The 24,372-nt window shown below is 39.5% G+C and overlaps 1 protein-coding gene across 2 annotated transcripts in view; it reads right to left on the bottom strand.

The window, feature by feature from the left end:
- The window catches only part of Slx4ip (SLX4 interacting protein), a 144,464-nt gene extending 122,116 nt beyond the window's left edge, over nucleotides 1-22,348 (bottom strand). For both annotated transcript variants that reach the window (XM_051183290.1, XM_051183289.1), the window contains exon 1: nucleotides 22,300-22,348. In XM_051183290.1, the coding sequence (XP_051039247.1) occupies nucleotides 22,300-22,326 (27 nt within the window). In that variant the 5' untranslated portion in view covers nucleotides 22,327-22,348. The remainder of the gene's footprint in view (nucleotides 1-22,299) is intronic.
- Between the last annotated feature and the right edge of the window lie 2,024 nt (nucleotides 22,349-24,372).

Consider the following 24,372-nt stretch of genomic DNA (forward strand, 5'->3'; position numbering starts at 1 on the left):
TTTTCCTTTTGGCTTCTAGTTTCTTTTATAGCCAGAAATTAATAACAATCTAACTTTGCATTTTTGCAATAGCCAGGCTATTTTCAGCTAAATACCACCCAATCCATACTAAAAATCTTAATTAGCAATCCAATTTTTTGCTAGTAAAACTAAAGAAAACACATGTGACCCATAAAATTATGACAGTATTGATGGGGGATATCCTTCTGTATGCTTTGAATATATGTTTCTCTTACTGGTTGATGAATACAGCTGTTTTGGCCAATAGACAGGCAGGATTTAGCCAGGCAGAATATCCAAACAGAGAAAGGAAGTCGGTGGACTCAGGGAGATGCCATGTAGCTGCTGAGGAAGCAAGAGGCCTGGACATCACCAGTAAGCCAGGAGCAGATGGAGATAACACAGATCAATAGAAATGAGTTAATAATTAAGAGAGACCTAGCCAATAAGAAGCCTGCGCCATCTGCCAAACAATTTATAATTGATATAAGCCTCTATTTGTATAACTCGAAAAAACGGCTGCAGGATAGGGCAGGATAGAAACATTTCTCAACACATTATCTCCTATATGCTATGGATTCATGACAACAAATGAAAAGACAAGCACAAAAGATGAGGAGATGGCCAGGTGGTGGTGGCTCACATGTTTAACCCCAGCACTTGGGAGGCAAGGTAGGTAGATCTCTTGAGTTCCAGACTAGTTTGGTCCACAGAATGAGTTCCAGGATAGCCAGCGCTACGCAGGGAGACCCTGTCTGGGGGGGGGGGGGGGAAAGGGTAAAAGGGTGAGGAGATGAACTAGTAAATAACCACTATCCTGAAAACTGTCACCAATACTTCTCAATCTGGAAAAACATCCACTGAACAAACATGGATTCTATGAACCTTTAGCTCTGAGCTAATCATGGCAGTGGACACATGATCATGATCTCAGCATCCAGAATGCAGAGGCAGGAGGATGATGCAAATTCTTGGCCAGGCGAGTCATAGAGTAAAACCCTGTCTCTTAAAAAAGAAAGAAAGAAAGAAAGAAAGAAAGAAAGAAAGAAAGAAAGAAAAAGGCTTTAAACTGTTTAGACTGGGGTATCGCCCAGTAGTAAGGGTATGTGTTCAGTATACATGAGGCTCTGGGTTTCCTCCTGTTTTTCTGAGGATTGCATCCATTGGTTTGCGCTTTGGTGTTTTTGTTTGGAGATTGAATCATGTAATGTAGCAGGGCTGCCATGAACTACAGGCAGTCTGCTTAAGCTTTCTTGGTCCTGGGATGGCAGACATTTGCTGCTGGCAAGACTCTTGGTTTAATATTCTGTACAATAATAAATAAAAGACAGCTTTATTAGCATGCATTTGTATCTCACAAATATTCTATTCACAAGTTTTAAAAAATATATACAGTTCTACAGCTCTCTCCATAATCTAATTTGAAACTACTTCCAATATTCCTAATCTACACACCTATCTTATCATTTTCTTTCTTCTATGAACTGTGGGAAATGGCTATTTGGGAAGAAGAATTAACTATGGGGAGGGGAAGGTGTCCATTCTAGCCTGGCCTGCCATTCCCAACAAGAAGCACGCTCTGGACTGGAGTTCAACCACAACCTTGAGAGAGTAGGAGCCCGACATAATGATGGATAACTATCTCAACTCAACTGAACTTTCCCTGCAGAAGCCATCCTCTGCAGTTTTACAAATGTTCAGCCCTCAGATAGCTTTAAGGAAAATCAAATCAGCATCAAATACCAGGGGAAGAATATAAACATTCATTTACACTACCCTGAGACAAACAGGGTATGTGAAGGAACCACACAAAACCAAGATTGAGGTTCACAGCCCAGCTTTCATTCTGCTTCCATCAAAAGCACAACACACACACACACACACACACACACACACACACACACACACACACACGAGAAAAAAAAATAAAAGAAAGTAAGAAAGAAAGAAACAAGCATCAAGCATGCAGAAGGCATGTGCCCAGCCCCCAAGGGAACACAATAAAGAAACAGGAATGCCAGATTCTACAAAGGAGGCTGGAGGCCCAGAACTGACCTTTGACCACCTCAGTCCCCTCCCCCACCCCAGCCCCCTATGCATCTATTTCCCTGAAGCACTCTTCTAAAGGGCATGGGACAATGAAAAGAGGAGCCAGGAGATCCAGGTTCCCTCTTTGCATTACACCTGCCCCCTACTTCCTAAAACAGTGTGTTTAGTGTGCTTGGAAAAGGCAGTGTGCTTAATAAATGGTTTTAAATTATAAATCACCATAACAGAAGTAGTTGTCTTATCGTTAGGGGAGGATGATTCCAAGTCAGTACTGTTCAACAAGATTTCAGATAGTAGTGTCAGTTTCCATAAATGCATGGCTTTGCATCAGAGACCAGCTTGAAAACTGACCCCCCAGCCTCTATTCTTGACAAGAGCATGTGAATTCTGTGAAGACCTCTGTGGAGACTGGTCAACATTATGGTGTAGTTCCAGTGTTGTGAGAGTGTAATCAGGTACATGAAAGCATCCTCCACTTTAGTAAGTGGTTGGATAAGTGTGGGCTGCCCCCCCCCTTTTTTTTTTTTTTTTTTTTTTTTGCTTTCACAAAGGCTTTTAAATGAAAGTTTGTAACAAGAAAACACTATGCAACTGTAATCCCAGCACTTGGGAGGTGAAATCTGGAGGACCAGGAGTTCAAGGCTGACCTCAGACTCTGTCTCAAAAATAAATAAATAAATAAACCAAATATGAAAAAAAAATATGACTATTGAACTTGAATTTTAAATTGCTGAAATAAAAGACCTATGAAATTGAATAGCAACCTAAATAATCTTAAAACTAGATGATATTTTTAATTTGTTTACTGTGAAGGCTTGCTTAGGAAGTACTAATTACAAAGTACTATGTCAGACACTGTGTTGGTTTGAATAGGAAATACCTCCTATGGCAGTGGTTCTCACCGTTCCCAATGCTGTGACCCTCATGTCGTGGTGACCTCCCCCCAACCACAGAATTATTTTCATTGCTACTTCATAACTGTAGTTTTGCTGCTGTTATGAATCATAATGCAAATATTTTCAGAGATAGAGGTTTGTCAAAGGGGTCACAACCCACAGGTTGAGAACCACTGTCCTATAGACTCATGGATTAAAGGGCTGATTCCCAACTGCTGGTGTGACTTTACAAGGCATTTGATACTTTACCACGCAGGACCTCACTGGAGCAAATAAGTTATAGGAGTAAGATCTCAGGAGCTAGAACTGGCCCTGGCAGTCTACTTGTGCCTGTGCTGGCTTCTGTGGCTGTCCACGTTTCTTTTTTCTGCCATCTCTGTACGCGCGCGCGCACACACACACACACACACACACACACACACACACACACACACACACACACACGTGCATAGAGTTTATGTCTGCAATCCTAGAGATGGAACCTAGGACTCTGGCATGTTAGGCAAGCACTGAGGTCTAACCCCAGTCCTTCTACATTTAGTAATATTTCTCAGGATTTAAACTGAAGATTGAAGGAAGGACATAAGACATTTCTGGTTATAGAGAAAAACTGCTACTGGTACAGAGATCTGAAAAACTTCAGATTACATAGGAGTGTTAATGTTCTGTGATAGTTTTTTAAAATCGGCATTTAGACTGAATAACACTGGATTTAAAATCCCCCACAACATTGCAAATGGATGATGGGTACATTAATGTTCATCACATTCCTCCCCTTTCATGAAATTTCCCATAAAAGGTTTTCTTTAAAATCTGCACATACATACCCTTCCCATGATCCCTGCTGTGCAAGGCTGATTAATGTAAATTTTGCAGAACACACCCTTCTATGGATAATTTTAACTTTTCCTAAAAATAAACATTCTAGTCACCAACCCAAGGAGGGGGCAGTGGCTCAGGAATGCCATGTCATGGCAGATGGAGACTCAAGTCATTGTGGGAAGTGAAAGTGATGCAAGGAGCATCGGAACTGATACAGCAGCATCTGATTCCTGGACCACCCTTGCAAACAGCAAGCATTTCATCAGCTGCTGGATATGCTGAGCAGCTGGTGGCAAACAGCACTCATCAGTGGTGATTGATTAAAAACGCTAAAGCTACAGCACATTTTCAGTTGTTTCATGTGTTGGAGGAAGTAGGCATGGAGTGCTGAGTCAGAAACGAATATGCAGACTCATAGATGACTAATGACTCTCTGGAATGCATTCAGTGCTTCAAATTTAGAGATTTCACAACAGATTCATGCTACTGAAGATTGGGTATCCTCTCCTGACACATGATGTCCCCTATGGAGTAGACGCCCAGAATTTTTACCAGAATGACATGACATGTTCTTTACTACTTTCCTGCCACAGTATGTCTAATCACCAGGATACATATACACTGGGGTTGTGAGCAACACAAACATACCTCAAATTTCACACCAATAATAAAACCAGTAGTAACCTGCATAGAAAGCAACCACAATTGTCCTTAGCCCGGGAACCCAGAGAAATGTTCAAAGATTAGCTTTATTACAGCTACCTCTTAAATGTCACTGAAGTCCCTCCACAAACACTCACTATTATGATCTGTAAGAGTGTAAGTGCATGGGATTTCCAAGAGATAAACAAAACAACAAAAACCCAGCAAACTTTACAGGCCTCTAACCAAATGTCAGTACTGGGTAACTTCTAGAGGAATCGGGGCCTTGTTTCTGGATAACTAGCATGCGTGAGGGTGGGCAACAGATGGTGTATGTACCAAGAGGCACTGCTCTGGAGCAACAATTGAGGCAGTCAATCTCCATACCTGTTCAACTAGCTTCCAGACGTTTGGCAGAAGCACTACACTCTTGCAGGATATGTTGCTTGGGGACTGGGTCAGTGTCCTCCGAAGTGCACTGAGGAGCAGGCAGAGACCAGCAGAGAGGGAGTGGCATGGAAATGCAGAGGCCACAATCCTTCTCCAAGACAAGGCCACAGTGGAGCAGCCTGGGAATGGGGTTATCGGTAGAACAAGGCTGCCCTGCAGACCTTCACAAAGCTCAACAGCACTCTGTCAATTCCCTCTAAGTCACTCCCACTCCTAAGTCATAAATAAAACACCCCTTCCTAGTTCCATTTAAATTCGTGAAGATTTGCTACTTCCTTCAAAAGAGCCTAGACTAACCATTACCCCCGCCAATGCACTTTTTATTGCCTCTAAGACATTAAAGTCCTTTGGGCAACTTTTGAATTTCTTGACCTGCTCTGCAGAAATTCTCATATCATCCCTGAAAATGCAAGAGGGAGGAGACTATCTAGTATGCTTACATTGCCCCTCTTCAGAGTTAGCCTGTATAGGACCCCTGTACAGGGAGGGCAGTGGCAGCAGCTAAGCCACTCAAGCTGAGGCAGGACAGGGATCTGGCTCAAGGTCTTCAAAGAAGGCAGTACTGAAGGAGTTGAAGACAGATAGTTATGGTTATAGTTTTCCTTAGTTAGGCTTAAAGATAAGTTACTTAGACTTTAGACACACAAAGATAGAATAGATGATGGAATATTTTCTTAAATCTTGCTAAATGTTAATGGAACTGTGATTCTTACTTGATAATTGTTGTGTTATATATTTTGCTATGTTAAGGTTAAAACCCTTCTTTTTATTTTAGACAGAAAAGAGGAGATGATGGTAGATGTCATTCTGTATATGTTTCTCATACTGGTTAATGAATAAAGCACTGTTGGCCAATAGGAAAGGAAGATAGGAGGGACTAGGAGACAAGGAGGAAATAGGAAGTAGGGAGGAGGAGTCAAGATGGAGAGACTGGGGAGACAAGAAGCTGGCCCCTTTCCCCGGTAAGAAGACCACGTGGAAATATTAGATTAACAGAAATGGGTTAATACTTAAGACAAAGCTAGCGGATAAGAAACAAGTAACCAGGCCAACAGCATTGTATCAAATACAGAGTCTCTGTGTATTATTTGGGGTGGGCACAGCGGCTGGACAAGACCGGCAGTGGGAGGAAAAACCAAACTCCTTACACAGTACATCCATGGAAGATGCAGCAACCCCTGGTGGGTTGGCTCTGCCTCTGTTTCCTATCCACCATGTGAACAGTTACCACCACAGGAGCCACTACACTCTTGTTCAAGGACAGTAAAAGGCATGAGGGGGAGGGGAGGGCTACCTAGGAGCACAGCAGCAAAGATAAGCTTTCCCACAGTGGACATACCTAAACCCACAACTTCCTGGAGGAAAGCAAAGGCAAAGGCAGCCAGGCCTGAAGGCAGGTGCTAACAAGAAGCTGAAGCAAGTCAGGGCAAGGGCTCAACAGCAAGTGTCATCTCAAAAAGCACCAGCTGCCTCTGAATCAGCAGGTCCCAAACACAGGTTAAATCACTTCTTACTTTGAGAGCTGGGCTTAAAGAAGAAGCAAAAAGAAGGCAGCCAGCAAAGGTGGAAAAGCCCAGGCTGGCTCAGGCACAGGAAGATTTAGGACCCAGCTGGCCTTCCTTTTGGGGTTAACCATGATTCTATTTAACCACAAAAAAAGAAAGAGAAAACTCTACATGGAGAACAGCAACTGTGCTAGAACTGAAGGAGTAGGGGTCTGGAAAGGACTCTTCAAAACAAAGCCAGACTTCAGGCATTATCTGGGGGGGACTCAAACTGATGCTGGTGCTAACAGCAAACACTCAGGCTTTGTGCATAACTACATCACTGTAGTTAACAGTCTTCCAACAGCAGCTTAAGAACAGCATCTTCAGAATCTGGGGCCTTTATAAGAAACACCTACCAACATTGCTTGCATGGGTCTTTAGAACTAATCAGGAATCAGTGAAAGGAATTTCAAAATAAGGCACTTCCTGCAATACTCAGCCAGAAAAATATGAATCAAAATAATTAATATTACAGTGATAACTGTCATAGCCAATGCCTTATACTTGTTAAGATGGTTGCTCAGCAGTGTGGTAAACATCATTTTATTTAACCTTCACATCAACAGAAGACAAAAGTACCACACTTAGAGGAGGCGTTGCTGCTGCTGCTCCAGGGAATACATTTTGAGCATCAGTGCTTCAGAGACTACACTCTTTTTCCTCCAACCCAACTTCTTTGCTGAGCTTCCTAACTCAGGTGGTTCTAACCATGTAGATTCAGACCAGGACAGTCCTCTCTCCCCCCAGTCTTGGCCTGATCCACACAGGCTTAACACTATGACTACCTCAGTAACTGAACCAAATGCTGGCCATCCCATATAACTTTTGCTTTTTTCTCCCAAACAGTTATCTGAAATATCAGTAACTCGGGCGATCACACACCAAAATGCATTTTCAACCCTGAACTTAATTTTAAGCCTATTTTCAAAAAAATAGTTACACCATTTTAGGGATAATTTATAACATCGAAACAGTGAAACTTGTTTTTTGTTTGAGTTCCTTATCTTAAAAGTATATATGCTGGTGCATGTGAAACATGACTAAATACCCAAATATCTTTATATTAAACAACAATGCCAGAAACTTCAACCTGTATAAAAAACTGTTTAATTAATGCTATTTATGAGTTATTATTAATGTCGATTTCATTAACCCTAATAGTTAAGGATTTCTTTTTATTTTTAATTGGGGAGAGGATAGACAGATGTAGAAAAAGCACTAACTGACATGTGAGTATACATGCTCCTGAACTCACAAGGGGGCACTGGATGGCCTGGAGCTGGAGTTACAGATGGTTATGGCCCACCCAATGTGGGTGCTCAGAACTGAACTCAGGTCCTCTGTAAGAGCAGTAGTATATGCTTATAGCACTTCGCCATCTCTCCAGTCCTAAGCTAACATTTAACAGATAGATACAAACACTCAAAACAACTTACCCTTCCAAAGTACAGGTTAGTAATAATGCCTGTCACCTGCTCAGCCCAAATTCCTTGTGCTATGTCCCAAAAAGAGCTCTTCAAATACAATTTTTAGTGCCAGGCACTACATATTTGTACACTACATACAATAGAAGTGCCAGGCAATACATATTTGTAGAGCCCAGAGATTCAACACCTCATTTAGTTAAAAATACGAAAATCATGATAATCTCAAAGTACAACTGACAATGTGAGCTCCTCCCTCATCTTTGAAAACAGACACTCATTCTCTACCATTAAGCAAGGTCTCAGCCCTCTCTGGAGGTGACACACAAACAGTAGATGTAACAGTGTGCAACTTCTAACGAACCCTCAGGAAGGCCAGCAGCTTACCCTTTGAATGTGCCCTGAGGAAGAAACTGTCACACTTAAGCAAACTAAAGCCAGCCATCTAAATGATAAGAAGGCACTTGAAAGCATGAAGGTATCCGGGAAAGAACTGAACAGGCCAGTGAGGTCTTGAGATTGTAGCCCAGTTATTAACTGGAAGCATCCAAGGAGTGACCGGAGGAGATGCCATGAAAAGCAGGAACCATCCAGCTGTTTCCCCTCACTGTACTGTATAAGTTAGCTTAGTTACACAGAGATAACTGAAGCTAGTGGAAGTTGCCTGCCTTGTCCCTAATCAGGAATCGATACCAAGGACTGAAATCGAACACTTCTGACTTCTCATCCTAGCTACCCACCACCACAAGTAGCACAGAGCACTAACTGACAAAGAGGACACTGAACAGATTGACAGGGCACAGCAGCCCACTCAGAAGTGGATCAGAGATGTCTCTCTATTCAACTTGGTCATGACTAGGCTTTGCAGAGTGCACTAGCGCTTCTGTTTCACTCGGCTGCTTTTAAAGGTTGACACAATTTCTCACTGCAAACTCCCTGAGGATAGAGGCAGATGATCGGGCCTGCTTGTGTCTCAAATGCCTAACCAGGGCTTTGCAGGCAAAGACAAATAAAGACTTGGTAACTGAAACCTCACATATGAAAAGAATTAGACTAGTCCTCACTCCAAAGAATTATGAGACCAAGAACAAATAAGAAGTCATGGCCAAGTCCCTCTGCTGCACAGAGCATCACTGTAAAACAATTACTGAGGGCTCCATGGCATGCATAGAATGTTATTTTTCCAAACAGTTTCATAGCATTATACCTCTGATTATTAATTTGATATCAAAAAACCAGAGAAACAGATAATACTGTTATTTTTAACTGTAGATAAGGAGGTAGCTGCTCAGAGTATTAACATGATTTCATAAGTGTCATTTTCTAAGCGAAACCACAAGATGAACTCAGGCATCCTGGGTAAAACCTAATGCTAGTTTCATATTCTAACATTCTTTCCTCAAAACCCTAATGACCTAAATTTCAAGAAGTGACTGGGAGATGGCTCAGTGGGTAATGTGCTTGCCATCTAATAACGAGTGCCTGGGTTCAGATCCCTAAGACTCGTGTCAAGCCAGGTACAATAGTGTGGGTCTATAATCCCAGCACTTTCATGCCAAGATGAGAGACAGAGAATTGCTGTAATTCACAGGCCAGCTAGCCTGGTGTATGCAGTGGAAAACAAGAGACACTGTCACAAAGTGGAAGTAGGACCAAACCCAAGTTTGTTCTCTCTGATATATGAATATGAGGCATAGCATGCATCTGACACACACACTCACACACACATAAATTAATTTCAAGTTGTACTATAAAAGAACCTACAGAAATAAGCACAAATGGCAAAGAATCATAGAAATGGCATCATGAACAAGAAGCCAAAACTCATCCATAACACATAATACATTTTTCAAATATAAAGAACTGATGCTTCACCACAATCTTTATGATGTTACATAGTTTGTGAAACAAACAGCAGAACATTCTCCTTTAATGTCACACAGAATATATCACATGTGTGTATATACATATATGTGAATATACAAAATTGCCAAATAACTGCATAAGTAACAAGAAGTCTTGAGATCAAAGTGCTACTCACATGCTACTCACATGTGACAGAATGATACACACAGAGACCAAATTTCCTGTATTACTTAATGAAGGATGTTCCAAAGGTACTCTCAGAGAAGTATCTAGAAGGGTTAGGTAAACACTAGGCATCTTCACAGTTGACGGGTAATGAGGAGATAGCTGCACACTTACAACAATGTCATTGTCACAGAACTCTCAGTGACTGTGAAATACAAGGACACGCAATATCCATCTCACCCCTAACTTGCTTAACCAAATGTCCCCCAAACTGGCACTGACTAGAACACCACGAGAAGAAGTAAGTAGGAGAGCAGTAACCAGAACAGCACTTCTCAGTCCCTTCTGGCCCCTTCTAAGCCTCTACTGCTAGGACAGGTCTGGGCCCCTACAGCTTTCCAAAAATGAAGCGGATTCTTCCTCTCAGCACACCATTTCTAGATTCTTGAACCTAGAACAAAGCACATGACAGGTGGCCTCTGCCACTCTCAGAATGATTTCTCTGAGGCCACTCTGGATAGGTCTGGTGATCGTAACTATTTCCACTATAGTGTTCAGTATGGTGTATCCCCAGTAAGTACATTCAGGCAGAAGCAACAAAAATACACATGTACAACACAGACTCTGAATGTGTGTGGGGGTACAGCCAATGGGCGAACAGACAGGTATTTAGGGTTGCGTGATAATCTGGTTCTGAGCCAACCAATTTCAAAAGCATTCAGCCACTCTGCTTCCTTAGCTCACAGTATTTGGAGAAGTTACCTTATGAAATATAGAACGATGATGCCCTCTACAGCCCTCACAGAGAATCCATACAGTTGGTGAAAGAGCTGGAATCTACCTTCCTAATAAAGATTGATTCTTAACACTAAAGGATAAAATAAAACACACATTTAATATGTCTATCAGGAAAAATATCAAAGTATTGTAGGTTAACACTGAAGTCAATTAAAACAATCTTAAATGACATAGAAGCAAACTCTACATGCTGTCATTCTGCTTATCTGTTTAAGTGGAATTAATTAGGTAACTGTTGGTGTTACTGTTGGTGTGCTAGAGAAATAGTTCAGAAGGTAAGGAACAAGCATGAGAACCTGACTTTAATTCAAAACTGAGAACACTTGTAACCCCAATACCAATACTGTGGAGGCAGAGACAAATGGATCCCTGTGTCTTGCTGACTAGCCTGTCAAACCTATTTGCTGAGTTCCAGGCCACAGTGACCCTATCTCAAAAGAAAAAGCATAGACAGACACTGAGGAATGCCATCCAAGGTTGTTCTCTGGCCACACAGATGTGCACATGTGTACAACCAAGTGCACACATATACCAACATGCATAAACACAACCAAATAAACAGAGGCTCTTTGTAAAAGAATTATTTAAACTATGTTCAAAGTCACTAGAGACCACTATAGAAGACACAGGAAAAGATAGAACCTCAAAATTAAGAAGACACAACAAATTGAAGACTATACATTGCTTGACCTGAAAAAAGATCACAAGGAAAGAAAGAAGGAGTGGTACCGACCACCCCAGCAATACTCTAGAAAACACTCAGGGCCTATGAATATATAGCAGAAACAGAAGAGAAGTCCTTCTCAGGGGATGTTCTAGGACAATGTGTGCAATATATGACAATAAGCCGCACATACTTGGCACTGAACAGAAAGTAAGAGTGTAAGTAGCATAGGAAAAGTCTGGATTCATTCATCTGGCAAACCTGGAAAAGAATAATAAGTAGCATGAACTATAGAAGAAAAGGTGAGAAATAATAAAAAGAGAAAAAAAATACAAATATATCAATTCCATAGGAACAGGTGGATCATTTTCCCGAGCTGCAAAATGAAAACTAAGACCATGTCAAGGAGGAAATGGACTGTAATTCCCAGAGCACAGTCTGAGAGTTGACACTAGACCTGATTAAACAAAGAGAATTACACAATCACCGAAGCAAGGAAACAGCACACAGGCACTTGTCTGGATGAATGAGAGCGGCAGCAGGAGGCAAGCACAGAAAACTAGCAGAGAAAAGGCAAGTGAAGCCAACAAAGGCTTCCACAGGTACCATGGGAAAGAGGAGCAATCTCAAGACACGAAGAGGATGGACACCTTAACAAGTGACAAGGAGATGAAGAACATCACAAGTAGTGCCAGGAACCTGCAAATCAAAAGGCAGATCAGATGGAAATTAGAAGCTGTGCTCTGAGTTTGAGGGTTACAGCCATGAACTTAGAAACTACTTAGAAAAAAGTAGGAAGGTGCAGCTTAAAAGAGGATGAGAAGCCAAGGCTGGATTTAAACATGTTTTCAGTTATGAAAAAGAAAAGGGGGGGGGGCTTCATTTTAAAGTTTTAATTTTAAAGCCATCAACACCCAAAGCACATATCCTATAGAATAAGAAGATGTCCCACATCTCTCCACCCATGGCAGAATTAACTGGACAATGTCAGTAAGCTGATAGAAATTTTGTTCCAGCTCCATCAAGTAATCAGCACACATTTAGCTGCACGCATTTCCCAAGCTGGCAATGCAGCAATGCAAACTTTGTGGAAAACAGCAGCCTACATGAGCAGAGCACATCGCCAGCCACTAGATTACACCGTATGTCTTCAAAAGAATAAAGCTCTTAAAAGAAACTGAATTAAAGTGATCTGAAGGGTGGTGGATTTGAGATCCAGAAAAGAAACATGCAGGTGTTCCTTATGTTTTGAAAATGTGGTAACAATAAGCTTTTTTTTTTTTTTTTTTTTTGTTTTGTAAAAATATTCTCAGAGCTACAAATCACTCTCCAAAAAAAAAAAAAAAAAAAAAAAAAAAAAAAAAAAAAGAAAAATTATTTCTAGTAAAGAACAGAATACTTAAAATGCTTTCGATTATTCTCTAAGAGCACGTCAGTTTTATCTTCCTTAAAATTTAGAAGATCGGTAAGTAGAACTCACCTATATGAGATGAGTTAACCTATATTGAATCAAAACTTGCTTCAATCTTGTCTTCAATGTGACACGCCAGATCATTGCATCAATTTTCAAATAAGCAATGGTGACACAGTCAGTGGCACATTCCCCTTTAGGGTACACCAAAAACCTAGGACACAGGATGTAAGTGATTCACAGAGGCAAGCTAGGAAGACAAAAGCCTCATGACAGCCCATCTGCTGCTCAACAGTCTCTTTCTCTGGAAATGTAATGCATTGCTCTTCACATTCTCTTGTCCTATAATAAGAAAATTACATCAATTCCTGAACATATTTAATTTTTTGTGGTGTTCTACAGAATACGAAGACTAATATTAACTGAAGATCTAGACATAAGAACTAAAATTGCTTTCAAGGACAAGAAAGAAACAGCACAAATAGGATACAGAGAAATTTTTAAAATACAGTAAACTCTTATTTCTTTTTAAGATTAATAAACCTTTAGATCTCTTCAAATTTACAAAACAATTTGGGAGCTTTCTTAGCCAGTACCTCCCCACACACCCCAAAGAAAAAGCAGACAATGTTGAACAGCAAAAGTAGATGCTGTCAGCCTTCTGCAATGGTGGGAAGGGGCGAAGGGTCACTGCACATTCCCTGTAGAAGACAAAGCCAGATCCACATTCCAGGGAAATTTGGCTGGTCCAAGTTTTCCTTAAATACAGATTGGCCCGCCTGTCACTAAGCCAGGCTCTGTAATCTTCCCAGGCTGCCATTGCTAGGGAAGCCAGGAATCCCTTCTAATTAATCAACTCTCACAACAAAAATTTTCCCACCCACAAAAAAGTTGTGGGGAGGGGAAGCGGCAAAGCAGTCTTCATGGCCAAAAGAATCTTAGACTTTGCTGTAATACCAAACTAATCCAAGAAAACAGATGCAGGAAGCAGAGGAAATGATCTACAGAGACAGACAATGAGCTTGGGAGCTCTCGCTGTACTGCTTCTCTGAAGCCCAAGTTAAACATGTTAAATCTTAAAATGTAATTACTGGGAATGAGGCCTGGCAACATTCTACACTTCTTAAAGCCAGAAATGGGACCATGAACTTTCCCCAAGGCACACACCATATACGTTATTGGACATTTAAAGCAATAATTTATTGTTCTGATTTCTTTTCTCTACCATTTTGTGATTTAATGGATAAACATCTATGATTAATAGCTATGTGTTCATAACCACTTCTATTTGCTTTGGGCTTCCTTATGTTTTAGCTGGTTTAACACAAAGTTAATTTCATTGAATGCTTACTATGTCATGGTTTAAGCAGGTGAGAGCACTAAAGGATACAGCCATTTGGGCCCGTCTGTCAGGGCCAGGAGTAACTCAAGGGCACAGCTCGTCTGACATGCATCAGACCTGGCTTGGATTCTAAGCACTGTAGTGTGAGAGTCTGTGTGTGTGTGTGTGTGTGTGTGTGTGTGTGTGTGTGTGTGGGTGGTGTGGGTGTGTGTGGGTAGGTGCGCGCCCGCGACACCTGCACCTACTGAGCATCTGATTTATGTCTAGTAGAAACTGAGATGTGCTATAGGAAATATTTACATATTATAAAAATAAAGCAAAGTGAGTATATATGTTTGTATATGTTGCAGACAGTGGGACCTGCCTTTATTAGAACTACTCAAATCAGCCCATTAGAGCAATAAAAGCAGCCAGAGACAAGAGATTAACAAATAGAACTAGCTGTGTACAAATAAAACTTTATTTTCTAAAACAAGTGGCTGTCATGTGTGCTATAATTTGTTAACTTCTGTTTAACCCTGAACTTTCCTTGCCTTTGGAAGTCTATATAATTATGAATATTTTAAAATATTGGGATGGTGCAAGGCCTTCATCTAAGATCACTATAAAAGCTTGGAGAGACATCCCTACTGCTACCACTTGTATCAACTGGGATGGGTCACTGCAGTGTAGGACAGACCTCGCTGCTGTAAACAGCAGGGATGCAGATATCAAGGGGTCATGAAAGCTACTGCTCCAATGACTGCTGTCTTAAACAGTGCTGCTATTTCCTGGAAATCTGGCCAGGGAGGGAGTAATATAAGAGATTTAAATTCCAAGGACCCAACAATTAAAGAATTAAAAAAATAAACAAACAAATTTTAAAAAAAAATCAGATTAATGAAGGTCTGGAGAACAGTCTTCATTTTCAAAGGGAAAAGCTGTTTGTTGGAAAGTTAATCCCATTTTGAAAACATGATCTGTCCAAGTATTTTTCAACCCAGGTTGTCAAAAAGTAGATGCAGTATTTCATTAAACATGTATTTATTCACTTAGTTTCTGAATACTATGCAGAGACAGATTAAAATTTTATATCAAAAATAAGCCCAGAAGCCAGGCATGGTAGTGCTCACCTTTAGTTCCCACACTTGGAAACAGAGGCTAGCAGATCTCTGTGAGTTCCAGGCCATTCTGGTCTACACAGTGAGTTCCAGGATAGCCAGGGCTACACAGAGAAACTGTCTCCAAAAAACAAAACAAAACGAGCTCTTTATGGCCCCAACTGCCACCTACCAGAGGCAACAAGACTGAAAACTTAGCTATTTCATCTGCTACTGATCATCATGCTTCCATTATCATCTCTAGAAAATGATGACAATGCCTGCAACCATCTTCCCACACCTCTCTTCCACCAGCCTTCCAAAATCTGGAGTTCACAATAGCATGAAAGGTTAGCTTTGTTCAATGTTGAGCCATAGATTATATTTACTCTCTTATTGTGCACAATTCTCTTTTTACTTAAGAGTTAAGAGTTACATCATTTTTCTTATGTTAGTTTCCTAAATTCTTATGACGAAATTATACCCAAGCCTTCTGACACACCAGAAAAAAAAATTCTTTATATATTTAAATGCATAAGGTCACTTCCTCCTCTTCATTTTTTATTTGCAAGTAACCATGCTTCCTGTATCAACCAAAAAGACTACACTCCGCTTGACGCATCATAATCAGCATGGGATTTGCTTAGGCCCAGGATATCTTGATTCTCTACATCGAGGATTGTATGTCCATTGTATGTATGTGGTCCATTTTGGAGAACCACATCCTAAGACGGGGCACACAGGAAGGAAATTTCCCTGACCTTAGCATCTTTGAAAATGTCTCTATCCCACCATAAAATGTGCTCACGAGTTGGACTGTGAAAAGAGTTCTGGGTTGGAAAAGGTTCTTCTTGCATTCTAACCGATGAGCACTGAGGTGCTACTATTCTTGTTGCCTCACTGTTGTTGAGCAGGCTGTCCTAATACTTCACCCCTTCTCTTCTGTGCTGTTGTTCGTTCTCCTTTCCCTCCTCTCCTCCTCTCACTCCCTACCTCTTCCTCTGCCTTCTCCCCACACAGTCTCTGTTGTGAGACTGTAGTAGGACAGGCTTTAGCACAATACTTTCTCGTTGATTTTGTTAGACCGTCACTCAACCCTTTCAAACAGGAACTTTGTGTCCTTAAGGGGTAAATTTTATTATTTTTTGATTTTTTGATTTTGGTTTTTGTTTTGTTTTGTTTTGTTTTCCTATAGTGTTCCATTCTACTACGTGTCTTTTTTTCTAGAACTTCAACTTTTGGTATCAATACAAAATTCTAATTTCCTTGGGTTTCTTTTTCTCTACATTTTTAAAACAATCTTTTGTTTTAGTTTCTGAACAATACTCCTTGATAGGCCTTGATATCATCTAAAAATTATGTTTCTATCATGTTTTATAAGTACTTTTTGCTATTATCAAGACTTTCTCTTGTTTATAACATCCTGATCTTGTTTCAGCATTATAACAGATTTCCTTTTGCTCTGAGAATACAAATTAAACTCTATACTTTCTCTCCCTCCCTGAAGGTTCTCTGACCTTGTGAGTTCATTCATTCACTTTGGTCTCTATTTCTTATGTCTAAGTTTCCCTTCAATTTGTGCTGATGGTATTTTTCATTCATAATTAAAACAATGAAGTAGTACTGGAAGCATTGCACATATGACTGTGCTTGGCTAACTGAGACTCCCGTAGGAACCTGTGTTTGATTAATGGATCCCAAATGTAGGTTACATTAATGTCACACAAATAGACTATAATTTGGGAAGTACAATTAGAGATAAAAAGATATTTCAAAATTAAATTCAATAGCTACAGCAACTATGAATTTTCATGAATATATGAGTATAGTTTCAAACTATAAAAGGAAAATTCAATAAAATTTTAAGGAGAAAATATATAAATATATACATTTTAAGTCATAGTTAGGTATTTTAATATATATTTCAACTGACTGAGCAAATGGACAAACAATATTAGCAAATACATAGCAAATGATATAACACAACTGTCAAATTTGACTTGTTTTATGTGTCTTTATTATATATTACTACACCTAATGTTTTATATATATATGATATAAAATCATTCTAGATAATATCACATTTTTCAAATGCTTACAAAGTAGTATTTTACCAAAACAGAACTTCCCTAAAGACCAACTTAAATATGATCAATAGAAATTCCCAAATAGAAATATGCCAAAACATATAACATAATGAAGTTTATGAATTATTTGGCCAAATCCCTGCCTTAATTGCATCTACTGTGAAGGAAAAAATTTAGTAAGAAATGTTTTGACAGAACGGTACAGCTTTAAGTGTACACAACAGAAAAGACGGTTGTGGTAAAAGCTTAGACTTCTGCCTTAAGAACTTGGGAAAGGAAGAGAAAATATACCCAAGTAAAGGAAAGAAAGAATAGATAAGAAATTGAAGGAAGAGAAACAAGCTCACTGCAGACAGGAAAAGGTCAGGCCAGAAGGTGGTTATCTGAAAAGAATAGTAAAAGTAACAAACCCCCTCAGCACTATCAATAACCATGACTTTATGAGGGTCAAGTCTGGCTGTCAGGATATCTAGAACCACCATGGAAGACTGGAGATGGTGGAGAGCTAGACTCATAACGTCCTAGTGTCACTGACAAGAAGAGGGACTTAGAACTGAAGCCAATTCCATTGAACCTGGAACTAAAAAAAAAAAAAATTACTCTGTGTAGATCTGTGTATTCTTTCATCACGTAATTCAGTGTTTAGCACAGGTGTTCTCTATCCATAGACATCATCAGATAATACTTTTAAGTCCAGTTTGTCTATAACCAAAGAAACAAGTTTTCTGGGGACAGAGCTATTCAACAAGCCTTTTACTTCATTCCTTTGAGAAACAGTGACTGACATTTGTGAAAATGTAACTACGACCGTTCCTCCTTCTATCCAGAAGGCACCAGTGAAAACAGCAGTCCCATCCATCTAGAACCTTGGAAGCAGAGAAGGGAGGAAAATCAAGGAAGGAAATAAAGTATCTGGAAAATAAAAATTATATACATACATACATACATACATACATATATCTCGCACGCACACACACACACACACACAAACACACACATCCTACCCAATTCTGTTGTGGGTTCTAAATGTATACTGTGCACAGGTTAGTAGAACCCTAAGCCATGAAAGTAAATCTGGTCTACAATGCACAAATGCCAATGACCTCAGCAGAAATAAAGTTAAAATCACTCAACTGCTCTTCAGAGCACATCTTTCTACCCATGTACGTTGGAGCGACTACATATACATGAATCCATGTGTATAATACTATATACAATATTAAAAAACCACAAACATAGACTATAATGTCAGCACTTCCAAGGCTGACGAAAGATCATGAGTTTTAGGTCTGTCTGGGTAGTATAGCAAAGCCTCATCTCAAAATACAAAAACTAAAGTTACTATCATACACACAATGCAACAATTTTGGTGACCAATTTATTTCATACTTGGTAGGTAATATTGGAAATAACAGAAAAACTTAAAGGCAATTATTAATTAATTACTGTAGAATTATTATATTAAGATGACTGAATGAAGAAATAAAATTCTTTTATAATTGGGCATGCATACAAGAAAGAAGCCGTAGAATTTGAAGAAAAAAATGTAAATAAAAAAATCATAACTAAAGTTAAAACAGCTATTATTCTTTTCAATTAACACCTTTTGGCTTGACCCCATAGTGGGTGTGGGTGTGTGTTTCTCTTTCACCTGTGCATTAAATACAGATGAGAAGACTTTGGTTAAGTGGAAGAAACCTGACAAAAAAACACTTTGGAATTAAGAGCTGACATTTAGGCTGGAAAGAGGGGAGGGACACTCTGAAGGAAGCATTTAGCTAATGGGAAGGAAAAATCAAAGGCTATACAACATACACACCTTCTGGACCTGTGCACTGCAGAACGCATGTGGTGAGAGCACCAATGGCATGACACCCTGGAGCACAGCAGAGCCACTTACAAGGGCTCTATGTCAAACACTTAGAAAAGAGTCCAAAGTAAAAGTGCTGTGAGAGAGGTGGTAGGAACACAATCACCAAGGGCTGGACCAGTTTCTGTAGCTAGTCTGCAGGCCTGAAATTCATGCTTGTGGGAACACCCCTGGACCTGAAAGCTGGGTTCCAAGACATTCAGACACAGCTGGGAGATGGGGTAATATGGTAGCAAAGTCAGCTGTGTCAGTGTACAGCCTGTTGGGGGGCGGGTCAGCATATCGTCTCTGACAGAAGGAAAACTCTAGGGCTCACATGTCACAGCTGATCAACATTAGGTGCCCTCCTGAGCCTCAGAAAGCGTCTGATGAACTCTGCAAAGAGCCTGATCCACTACAGAGCACACAGCTTCCTATGGAACAGCCTAAGACAGGTAATTCTCATTCTCCCAACCTGTAAGCAAGTCATGACTTACAACTATTATAAGTTGTAAACACGAACAGAGACAATTAGGACATGCAACCCTAGGTGAGAAAATGAATGAGAATTTTCCAAAACTGAATGTATTATACTGCATTCCAAGATGGATAAATCGATACCTAGAAATTTGCCTAGAATTAAACTGTAGACTATCAAAGACAAAATAAAATATTCAGAGCCAGCAGAGACAAAGGACATATAACAAAGAAAAGAATTGATTCTATTAGGCCATCAAGAAAGAGAATGACCATAGTGGGCTGCCAAGAGACTTCTTTGACAACTAGACTCTGGTGAATCCAACATCTCCCCACCCAAGGAGCTTCCCTTCTCTGGCCTAGTCTTTGTTCTGATCAAATAATGCAGCAGGTGTGGTAGCTGATACTTAAATCTAGGCCTCAGAGGGTGAGCGACTTACATTGCTCTTTACTTGTAACTCTTGTGTGGGGCCTCTACACTTAGTCACTATGCTAGGAGAAGCAAAAGACAACAACCAAGGAGATTAAAAAAAAAAAAAAAAAAAAAAGCAAGCAACAATGACTGCCAGCCGCCATATGAGGATGCCACACTTGCTTCTTCACCTAAAATGAGTCCCTAAATAACTGCAGTCCCAGCTAGTATCAAAAGTATCTACCACATATACAAACTCAGGAAAGTAACAGGACATTATTTTTAAATTATTATTTTAAGTAATAATCACAACCCCCCCCCCCGTGTTCCTCCTGTCTTTCCCCCCACCCCATGACATGGTCTCACTGCGAAGACTAGGATGGCTTTAAACTAACAGATATCCACCTGCCTCTACCTCCTGCATTCTGGGATTAAAGGAGTATATCACCAGATGTTTTTATTTACTTTTGATTTTTGAGACAGAATCTTGCTACATAGTGGAATAATGTTCAAACTAGTATTATAAAATCAATTTAACATTATTCTAGAAATCTAGATGAAGATGAAACTACATTTTTATAACAAATAGTGAATGTTCCCCACTTAGGCACCCTTATGAAAGAAACACTCAGAAACACTCAAGAGTATATGCACACTGAAGTAATCATAAACAATAAAATTTATAACTATGATAGCAAACTAAATAAGCACCAAGAATAAAACAAAATGACAAAGTAACTTTTCCCAATCTGATTAACCAAATACTAGAATTTGGGCTTTTTAAATAATATTATATTTTTATTGATTATCTGGAAATTTCACACAACGCAAGCTGATCACATTCACTTCCTGGTCCTCCCAGGTCCACACTCCCACCTTTGTAACCATCCCCAAAACAAAAGAAGAAAAAAAAAAAAAACATATCAAGTCCAATTGTGTTGCCCATATTCTTAATGCAGCATGGTCAAACACCCAGTGGCCTGCCCCTTAAATAAAAAAAAAAAAAAAAAAAAAAAAAAAAAAAACAACTGAGTCCTTCCCCAACCCTGTCACAAGCTATCAACTGTGAAGAGCTACACTTCAGCTTCCCTATCACAATGGCTTCCATTATTACGTGTGTGTGTGTGTGTGTGTGTGTGTGTGTGTGTGTAAGGTAGGTGACTGGACAACTTGCAGGAATTGTGTGTGTGTGCAGGGTAGATGACTGGACAACTTGCAGGGACTGGTTCTCTCCTGCCACCATGTGGGTCTCAGGGACACAACTGAGGATCAAACCCAGAGAGTCAGGCTTTGTGCCAAGTGCCTCTACCTACTGAGCCATATCACTGGCCCTGCTGTGGCATTTTTAACTGCTATAGAAGATAATGAAGTTACACAGAACTGACCAGGAGCACAGTCAACATATACGAAAGTGTCTCACACAAGGTATTTATCAAGTCTTCCCCTGGCCCTCCCCCACACAGAACCCGTTATCACTCTGTATCTCAGAAGCTCTCAGCTCTACTATCAATAGACAGAGAAGGTGAATTTATAAGAGAAAAATGAAAAAAGTCAGATGTTCTACTTTCCTTTCTGTTGCTGTGATAACACATTCTCCAAAAGCACCTTGGGAGAGAAGTTTATTTTTAGCATTACATATCACAACCCAAGACTGAGGGAATCAGGCCTGAACTCAAGGCAGAAGCTTGAAACCGAAACAATGGAGGAACACCCCTTCCTGGCTCACCCATTAGCTTTCTCCAGGGCTCACTCACATGTTCCTGCTTACCTCACTTCTTACCTCACTTTCATAGCCCAGGACCACAGAGAGCTGCTCATGATGGGCTAGGCCTACCTTTAACCATAAATAAACAAGACAACCCCCCTCCCCTCCAATCCACTCTAGGAAACTCCTCACTGAGCCCTTCCTCAGATGACTTCCCTCTGTAAAGCTGACAATGAAAGCTCAGAAGGCAGCAGGCAAGCAGGAGTGCTCTCTCAGCATGCACCCAGATACAACAGCTCAGCTAGCTCCTTTGATGGTGGTCCATTTTGTCAACTTCAGAAGTCATGCCATGGACACACAATGTGAATGATTAATATCAGCATTTGGAACAAAAGGATCCTACACAAAAGATTTTAAGCAAAGAATTCCTTATAATATTAAAAATTATTATTTTCCTACCCATCACTTCATAAAATTTTAATGTTGACCAACTTAAAATTTCCATCATTCTAAATTTAAAAAGTAGAGATCAACTTAAGAATTTCAACTTTAAATTAACACAGAGCATAAGAAAGTGAGTGACCTTCTAAAGGCAGCCGCTGAGCGTTACTTACTTTAATGGCAAATTTCTTAGATGCCATTTCCAAATGAGCTACGTGTACAGAACCTGCAGAAGAGAAAAGAAACCTATAGTTAGATATATCAAATATCTCTTTGGGGGAATGTTATATGGAAGAGCTGGTTTAATAAAATATTACTAAGCAGTATGAGATAAAAGTTTAATTCTAATTGTCCTTAACTAAAATATTATGCTAATACCACAACCTAATATCTGATCTAATAACTGTATAAGCTCGGATAGCTTCCCTACAGTACTCCACCAAATGTTTGTAATCAACTTGCATTTACCCCAAAAATGCAAAGGTGGTGTAACATCTGAAAAGTAAGCAAAAAAATATACCTAAAAGTTGTCCTCTGACCTTCTAACATTCTGTGGTAGGTATATGAACTCTCTATTTCTGTCTCTGTCTCTCTCACACACACACCCCAAATAATTAATAATGCACTTTTAAAGAAAAACCCCATAGCTGAAATCATACATGAGTAAGCATTTCCTCCCATTAAGATGAGCAAAGGGCAAAGTCTTCTCTTGTCACTTTTATTCAAAACTGTACTAGAGAGCAAACAGACAAGGAAATGAACTAGGCATCCACAAAAGGAAGAGATCAAACTACTTTATTCACAAATAACATGCTTTTGCATACAGAAAGTTTTCCCTCTCCCTTCCTCTTTTTCCCTCTTATCTGTGTCCCTCCCTCCTCTCCTAGTTCTTACACACACATACACAAAGGATCTATTACAATTATAAACAACTTTGGGAGAGCTGGTGAGATAACTTGGTCCTATTAAAATCCAGGGTAATTTGGTATGACAGTAAAGAAATATGAAAAGTGAAATTAATAAAACAATTACATTTCTGATAGCAGAAAGAGAATATGAAGGAATAAATATAATTAAAGAAGTATAATATTTGTACACTAACCACCATAAAACAATATTGAAAGAAATTAAAGACTGGGCTGAACAAATTAGTTCAGGGACAGAGTACTTGCCTAGCACGAGCAAGTCTCTACCATCAATTGCCAGTGCCACAAGTCAAAGAATAATAAGCCTGTGTAAACAGCAATATACCTCATGTTTACACTCAAGGATTACAACACTTAATACCATTAAGATAACAATATCTCCCACACTGATTCTACCAATTCAATGCAATCTGTATCCAACTCCTCAAGAAAAAAAAAAAAAAAAAAAAAAAAAAGAAAGAAAGAAAAGAAAAGAAAAGTAAGCAATCCTAAAATATCTAGGAAAATACAAGGTATATGAGTACACAAAACAATCTTGAAAAACAAAGACTTGTGTGTCCCCATTTAGAAATTTAATACAAACTTGAAGCAATCAATATCACAGGGTACTTGCATTAAAACGTACATAAAAATCAACTGTATAAAATCAAGAATGCAAAACTTAGATCCTTACTTACAGCCACACGATTTTGAGTAAAGGTGTCAAAACAATTTGATGGGGAAGGAATTCTTCAACAATTGGTGGTGGGACAACATGCAGAGAGCAATACACTTTGTCCCTTCTATCACACTTCATACAAAAATTAACTCGAAGTGCACCAAATACCTAAATGTAAGAGCTAAACTATAAAACTCTTAGGAGAAAACATAAATATAAATTTTATGACCATTCATTTAGCCGATACATATGTGTGTGTGTGTGTGTGTACACACACACACACACACACACACACACATATATATATTTGAACTTTGACTTTTTATTGTTGATCTTTATGTGTTCTGTGTGTCCCTCACTTGTGTGGGTATGTGCATGTGTGTCAGTATGCACATGTAGGTGTTATGGAATATAAGTTGAAGACATGTCACATTAGTTTATGATGTGAAATATTTAATGATGCAATGTGTTTCATTCTTTTATGTTGCATTTGTTTAACTGTGTAAAGCTGTGTTACTCTGCCTGCCTAAAACACCCGATTGGTCTAATAAAGAGCTGAACAGCCAATAGTTAAGTAGGATAGAGAGATAGTTTGGGTTGCCAGACAAAAAAAGAATAAATAGTAGGAATCTAAGCTGGAGAGGAGAGGGAGGATTGAGAAA

Source organism: Phodopus roborovskii, unplaced genomic scaffold, assembly GCF_943737965.1.
Source record: "Phodopus roborovskii unplaced genomic scaffold, PHOROB, whole genome shotgun sequence".
NCBI classification, from domain to species: Eukaryota; Metazoa; Chordata; class Mammalia; order Rodentia; family Cricetidae; genus Phodopus; species Phodopus roborovskii.